This window comes from Alligator sinensis, unplaced genomic scaffold, assembly GCF_000455745.1.
Source record: "Alligator sinensis unplaced genomic scaffold, ASM45574v1 scaffold1118_1, whole genome shotgun sequence".
NCBI classification, from domain to species: Eukaryota; Metazoa; Chordata; order Crocodylia; family Alligatoridae; genus Alligator; species Alligator sinensis.
Window position 1 is genome coordinate 2,257,144 of NW_005842070.1, and position 7,757 is coordinate 2,264,900.

A 7,757-nucleotide genomic window follows, 5' to 3' on the forward strand; every position below is an offset into this window, starting at 1 on the left:
TTTATTGATTTATTTGCAATTTGGAAGTCTCCCAGTGTCTCAATCATTCTAATAAAATACATTCTAAATAACTATACATTTTGGCATTTGACCTTTTTTTTTTTTTTTTTTATCATGGAAAATCAGAATTCCCCCTGCCTCCTTCACCCCCCCCCGGCTTTGTGGCACTAAGTAGCCCATATATGCCGGTCTCTTGCCTACGCCAATCCCCCTCAGTTCTAAGCCACAGCCCTCCTGGCCCTGACAGTGCCCCTCACTCCTGACCCACAGTCTTCCCAGCCCTCCTGGCTATTCCCTGCCCCCAGGCCTGAGTCCCCCAGTGTGTGAGGAAGGGGGTGGGTGTGTGGGGAACGAGGTAGGTTTGTGGGGAAGGGGGATCATGGGAGCACAGATGATGGGGGGGTACAGGCAATGTGTCAGGGGGGTAAGGGGGCACATCCCGCCCCCCCAGATTTCTGTGTCCACAGTGGGACGCAGGGCTGCAGCCTGGCCAGACCAGCTCTGGGCAGGAGCTGCCTCTGCATGCCAGTGGGCAAGACCCAGCACAGGAAGAAGCACCGCACCTCCATGGCCGCCAAGGTGAGGTGCAGCAGTAGCATGGGATTGTCTCCCTCTGCTCCAGGGGGTGCCTCACCTTGGTGGCCATGGCATTGCAGCACTCCCTCCCGTTCTGGGTCCCACCTGCTGGGCCACAGAGGCAGCTGCTGCCTGGGGCTGGTCTGGTCTGGCTGCAGCCCCACACCGTGCTGTGGGTGCAGAAATCTTTGGTGGGGGTATGTGCTTCCCGCACCCCTCTATCGCATTCCCTGTGCCTCCCCATCTCCTTGTGTGTCACCTCTGCCCCCTGCATTCCCTGCCCCCATAGACTTACCTGGAGGGAGCTGGTTTCCATCACACTGACTGGTTGTCATGTGCATGTGCATATTCACATGGTGCCCCCCTGTATCCTGCTCCCCTTAGCCCCAAGCAGCCCCTTGTGGGCTGGAACTCTGTCAGCCTGCAAGTAGAAACCCAGAGTTTCCCATATTTTTCTCCTTTAAAGAAGAAAATCTGTGTTTTTCCATGGCAGATGGAAATCCCAGATCCCTGTTCACAACCATTTTTCAATTATTTACTTTTTGAATTTATTCAATTAGGGATCATGTGCATTTCTTTTAGGTCTTCATCTGAAATACAGAATTAGCATGGAGAGAGAATGGAAAGTGGGAGATGACAAAGTTTCTTAGCCTAGTAGCTCAGATAGCCTGGATGTTTTACTAAATGTTAAGCCAGTGTTACTGTTCCATGTTGATTGTTCTGCTGTCAGAAATTACACTATTCATCCATTTCAGGCTTTGCCTCCAAGAGGCTAAAGAGTATGTGGTAAACATTCTTTTTTGTTTGTTTTCTTGGGTTTTTTTGTTTATAAGTTACGTTTCTTACCTTGATGAATCTAGTGATTAGAAGAGAAAAAATATAACTGATGGTCACTTAAGTTTTGGTGTAATTGTACTAAAGTCCAAACACCACAGAGGTGGCATTCATAACATTCTTTAAGGGCTTACAGCATTGTCACCGGTCTTGACTTATGCTTTATTTTTCATTGGCTTTCTTACTGCTAGGATTTTCATGTTTTATAAACCCAGTGCTTTGAGACTGGAACTTGGGAATTGATCTACAAGACCACTGGTACACCTAATTCCCTTAGCCTCCTTTGAAAATCCCTGCCTTAAATCACCCCAGTTAGAGGTTTTGATATAGTGTCTTGTCATGTTATTCTTAACTATGTTGTGTAATTGGGCAATACTGTTGTTTGGTAAAAGTTTTGAATTTTTCCCTAAAATTAATACAGCCCTACTCTTACTGTAAGATCCAATATGAGAACTTGAATTTAATTAAAAATTCTAGGTTAGTGGGGACCCAGGATGATTCTTTCATTTTTGAAAGATACTTTAATTAAGGTGGTATCTTTACATCTTCTCTTAAAGTCAGAGGTCTAAGCATACCCTGATTTGGTGACTTCCAAGCTTGTGAGGATAGCAAAGACACAGGTGTTTGCTTGGTATGGAGGGGAGTCCTGTCTTGGATTTTGCTTCCTGGATAGGCTATAATTTGGTGCTCAGCCTATCGGAGGACCTGGAGAAATGTGCTCTTTGGAGTGCTCCAGGGGCCTTTAAAGTACTCCAAATAACAAGGGTACAAATGTGTGTGGCTAAAGAAGCAATTCAGAAATGGCAGAGACATTTAAATAAATGACAAACAACCTTTGAAGTGAAATGTCGGTATGGGCCAGCAATCCTCCAGCAGCCTACAGTGCTCTACTCACCACCTCCCACTGGGCAGGTTGAGAGAGATGAAGGAAAGAGAGTGAGGCAGAAGGCCAGTGAGCAGTCTGCGTGCTCAGCTGTCCTTGGCATTTTGAAGCACTCTGGAAATATGGGGAGCCAAATTTTGAAGTGCTCTTGGATTCGGAGTGCATATTCATCCATGGGCAGCAAAATGTATGTAATGGGAGTGACAAAGGTATCATGAAACATGTATAGCAAGTGCAGTACAGCTTCAGTTTGTTTTTTTAGGTACATTGCATCAGCACTGAATTTACCCCACGTAAACATGGAGGTGAGAAAGGAGTTCCTTTTCGGATACAAGTTGACACTTTTAAACAAACTGAAAATGGAGAATACACAGATCATCTGCATTCAGCCAGCTGTCAAATCAAAGTTTTTAAGGTAATGTTTGAAAGTAGAGGTCCTTACTAAATCTCTCAGGCATAGAAAATGTGTTTTATATTAGTTGTCTTGTAGGGTTACATATCAGTCATAAAGCTGTCTTCTATTTGCTTCTTGTTCACATGAGTATTCATTTTTAGCCAAAAGGAGCAGACAGGAAACAGAAAACGGACAGAGAAAAGATGGAGAAGCGAACTGCACATGAAAAAGAAAAGTATCAACCTTCATATGACACCACAATCCTCACAGAGGTAACAAGATGGAATTGCAGCTGTTTGCAGAGGACAGTTCTGTAGATATAGCATATATTTAAATACTAGTCTCTAAATTATTGTCTCAAAAGGGGAGGGTGAGAATTTCAGGATAAAATATCGAGTCAAGGATAGGTTGGCTTTTGATTTGACAAACTTGTCCAGGAAAAATTGTAGTTGGCTTTTGAGTGTCAACTTCATTCAGATGTATAGTGCACACTATTAAAACACACTTGGGTAGAGCACTATGTGATTGTGCTGAATGTTAAAGCAAGCCCATGGTACAGATCTAAAAACTTTTTCAGCCAAATCTAAAATGGGGTTTCAGATTTATTTACGCCTGTCACATCTGACCTCAGAATTGTATTTTTATAGACTATTGCATTTATGGCCATAGCCTCACTAGGTTTTTGCATTTTCTTTTTATTTAAACACCAGTGAGTTCTATACATTTTCCCTAAAGATTTCAAAAGTTTCTAAAGGCTTTTAGATCTTTCCTCACTGTATAATGAAAAGAAATTGATCCAAATCTTTGGTGTTTGTCCAGATGAGGCTTGAGCCTATAATTGAAGATGCAGTTGAACATGAGCAGAAAAAGTCCAGCAAGCGGACTTTGCCAGCAGACTACGGTGATTCTCTGGCAAAGCGAGGCAGTGTAAGGGACTTCTGCTTACCTTTTCTTGTGCAAGATACCTTGTGCAGTGTTAGATATAGGAGAAACTTCCGTGATACAAAATAAAAACAACTATTTTGACTGCCTTGGCTTAATTTTACTCACATTTTTTTTTTATTTGCACCAATTACTCCATGTTTGTGTTTCAGCAAGGAATGCTTCCTAAATCTAACACTTGAGAGAAATTGTTGCAGAGGGAGTGTGTGACTTTGAAAAACCCAAACAAACAAGAGCTTTCATTTTACAGATGAGTTCCATTATTGAAATAGTTATTTGTTCTCTTAATATATGTAACTAATGAGAATAGTGTAGCAGCAACATTGAGCTAAAACATGTATTGTCTATTATTTCCACTTGTATTTTTCAGTTTCCATATATAGCAGTACTTTCAAAACCTCACAAAACCTCTTGTTTTAGAGAGCTTGATACTAGCACTGTTTCTTTTCCTCTATCTGAATCCTGTTCTTACGTTGCAAGCACAATTAGGCTTGTTTAATATCGTTGAGTATTAATTTTTAGTGTGAACTTTCTAATTAAGTCTACATATAAAGCAAATAGGTACACTTTTCTCCATCAAATGTTAACCTTCAAATGTTTAAAGTGGCATTTCTTAAAAAACAGTAAAAATACTTTCATATCTGTTGATTACTGAGGTAGATCTTACCAATTTAATTTGTTTGGGTAATTAATTATACAACATCTTCCTGTTGGCAAGTTTGGGTTTACATTATTGTTTGTCCATGAAAGAATATTATTTTAGTTTTGGGGGGTTTTTTAGTTCACTGACAGGGACATTTTTGCCTATTTCCTTCATAACTCGTACCCTGTTGTATTTTCTTCCTCGCTCTTTATTATTCCTTAATGTAGTACTTGAAATATTAGCTAAGATTCTGAGGGTGAGGAAATATTTTTTGATTAAAATGACCGTAAGTATTTTATACTAGCAAAAAGCGAGTGTTATGAAAAGTGAGGTGGGTTTTATCTTTTTAACATGACATACATAGTAAGCACAGGATTGTCTGTATTTCCCTAAAGTGTCCTTAGTAAAATACAGGTAACATGTGCTTCCTGGTTCCTTAAAGCTATTCACTTCCCTTCTCAAGCTGCCTTATTTCATCCACCAAGACACACTTCTGTTACCGGGCAAAGAGCTCTACCAGAAGATGTAAACAGGGAAATAAATGGGGAAAAAAAAACAAGTATTCTTTGTGTCACTTCACCTAAACATATTTTCCTTTCTAATAGAAGTCAACCCTTTTGGGTGACTTGGCTGGACTCAATGTTTTGACCTTGCGTTCTTTCCCTTCTCTTCTTTCCGTCCTGTCTGGATGGATACTTGAGAGTGGCTGTGATCTCTGCGCCTTTTTTTCCCCCTTATCCTTGCTGAAGCTGTTATTTGGGGAAGGAGGTATCTTGTAGCATGCTTTGCTGTTGCTGCTTACTAGGGATGATCCTGAGACAAGTGCTCCAGTTTACCTCCTGCTAAAGTGTTGGGAACCAAAAGTAAACCAAACCCCAGTTGTAATGGCCTTGTTGCTCTGGCAGTTGAGACACTTCAAATGTAGGTTTTCGCTGTTACATTAGTCCTGTAGTTTAAGTCCACTGTGCCACTAGAAGGTCATATAACACTTCAGGCCAAAATCTTTGTCTGCTGAAATTTCTAAAGTTTTTGTAGCCTGGGCTTATTAAAGGGTCATAAATGATGAGTTATTTACCATTAAACTTACAAGTTAACATAGAAAATACAAATACAGGCAGTCCTTGGACTGACATAATTAGTTCCTGAAACCTGCGTCTTAAGTTGAAACGTCGTAACTCAGAACCAATTTTCTCATAAGAAACAATGTTATAAATGAGGGATTGGTTCCTGAACCAAGGCCCAATACCCTATTTTCACCAAAAATACCCCAGAATTTTGTACTCTATCAATTATAGATGAGTAATATAGCTACATTAATGTATTTATATTGTAAATAGCAATCCTGTTGATTTGGAAGGACTTCTTTGAGGTGACTTTGCTGGACTTTTTGAAGGCTCTTGGCTGGAATCTTGGCTGCAGGTTTTTCTGGAGTCTTGTCTGCTTTCTTAAAGAAAGTGTCCAAGGAAGTTTGAACAGATGTTCTCCGGGGAGATGAGCGACGCAGCGACCTTGTTCGCTAGCGTGGCATTGCATTGGATCAAGTGTTGTAAGTTGAAACTGATGTCATAAAGTTGAAACAGGGTGTCAATTTATAAATGTTGCAAGTGTGAAATGTAACTTGAAACATTGTAACTCGAGGACTGCCTGTACAGCAACTGAAGAGTGGGCTTTAAACACTAAGGTCTAAATTATGTTCCATCTAGTCAGTACCTAAGCTAACTCAAGCACCCAAGTGTGATTCTCTTCCATCTTGTCCTGAAAAATCTATTAATGCATCTACTTTTGTAACGCCATATCATCTTACTCCAAAGATAGTCATGTACAAGCAGCAAGGAGGAGGACACACCCACCTTTTGCATTAGCTGCTTTTCATGGACTTGAGCAAGATAGTATGGAAGCAGTCCAGGGCTGTGTGAAGCTTCGATCCGTGATTCATTTCGTTCCAATTCAGAGGCTGAATCGCCGAATCCAAATCGAGTCAGAGGACCGTTTAATCTCAGTCTCTCCAAATCAAATCAGAACCCTCCAAATCGATTTGGAAAGATTTGGACATAGAGACAGCTGTTTTTTCTTCATACATCTAGGTAGCAGGGGCTCGTGATTTCTGCAGTGCTGGGGCACGTGGAGTGTCCCACAAAAGCAGGCGGGGCTCTCCAGTGCACTTGGCAGCAGATCCAGAGATGGACCAGAAGCACTTCCGGGTCTGCCAGGGAGCGTGCAGGCCCCCCTTGCCCCCGCCCCCAGCTTGGCAACTGGTGCCTTTTGGGACTGGGTGGGGTGGGTCCCCCTGCTGCTGATTGCTCAGCTGGGAGAGTGCGGGGGTGGCCCCCAGTGCGCTCCCCAGCAGACCCAGAAGTGGATCAGAAGTACTTCTGTGGGACACTCCATGTGTCCTAGCATCGCAGCGATCACGAGCCGCCCCTGCTACCTCATGGTATGTAGAAAAGGCCTTTTAAAGCTGATTCGGGCCAAATCCAAATTGAATAGGGCTCACTTTGCACACCCCTACAGTGTACTAAACAGTCTACTTGTCCAGCTAGTAAATGGAATAGAATCTAGCCTCATGTCAGGAAATGAAATTAAAGTTGTTATGGTAACACTAGCTTTGCTTTATAGTGGTTGCTTTTTTAACACTTGCAGCTTTTTATATGGACCCCTAAATTTAGCCACTTTATATCTGCTAGAAAATGTTGAATAATGGCTGATATAACATTCTAGAGACGGTAACTTCTTCATTTTCTGATGTGTTAAAAAAACACTGCATGTGCAGAATTTCAAATTGTATTTGGTCAGGTTGGTTTGAAAGGCAGGTGGGACAAACTCTGTTTTTTATATGTTCTTTAACATGGCTTGTATGCTTATGGAGTTCTGTAAATAATTCTGCTGATCAAACAGCAGGCCTGCTCTTTAAATCTAAAGATTCAGATTTGTGCCTGACAGTGATGTGGACTCTATTTTGGGTAATCCTAAGAAAGGTCTCCAGTTTTTTGAGTTTGCTTTAGTTTTGATAAGGAGTGGAGTTCTGTCAGGATTGATAAATCTAAACGTTTTAGATAACTTTCCTGACTCACAAATTAAGGGTAAATGCAAATATTTTGGGAAGCAGGATAGAAAAAACACTATATAATAACTTCAAAGGACTTGTTGCCCTGCATTTCCTGAAAATTTAAGAATGTTTTGGGGGGCCTCTGTTTTCAAATGGCTATCCACATAGATAGATTGGCTTGCTTGTAATAAAAGTTGAAAGATGAGACATCATCTTTCTCCTACACCAATGGTGCTCAATCCTTTGGCTCAGCAGGCTGGATTGGCAGTGCCCAGTCCATCCATGGGGTAGATCCACCTGGTGTTCCCAATTTCATAGTTTCATAGTTTCTAGGGTCGGAAGGGACCTGGGCAGATCATCTAGTCCGACCCCCTGCCATGGCAGGAAAGAGTACTGGGGGCCAAACGACCCCCGCAAGATGGTCATCTAACCTCCCCTT

At 41.8% G+C, this 7,757-nt stretch overlaps 1 protein-coding gene across 6 annotated transcripts in view; it reads left to right on the top strand.

The window, feature by feature from the left end:
* UBP1 (upstream binding protein 1) overlaps positions 1-7,757 on the top strand; it is a 79,911-nt gene that overhangs the window by 52,129 nt on the left and 20,025 nt on the right. For 5 of the 6 annotated variants that reach the window (XR_003094028.1, XM_025204149.1, XM_025204146.1 and 2 more), the window contains 3 exons: positions 2,556-2,708; positions 2,849-2,959; positions 3,507-3,614. Coding sequence is in view for 5 of the 6 variants with exons in the window: in XM_025204149.1 (XP_025059934.1) it covers positions 2,556-2,708; positions 2,849-2,959; positions 3,507-3,614 (372 nt within the window). In the remaining variant the exon portion in view is untranslated. The remainder of the gene's footprint in view (positions 1-2,555; positions 2,709-2,848; positions 2,960-3,506; positions 3,615-7,757) is intronic. The other variant, XM_025204148.1, reaches the window with a different exon arrangement.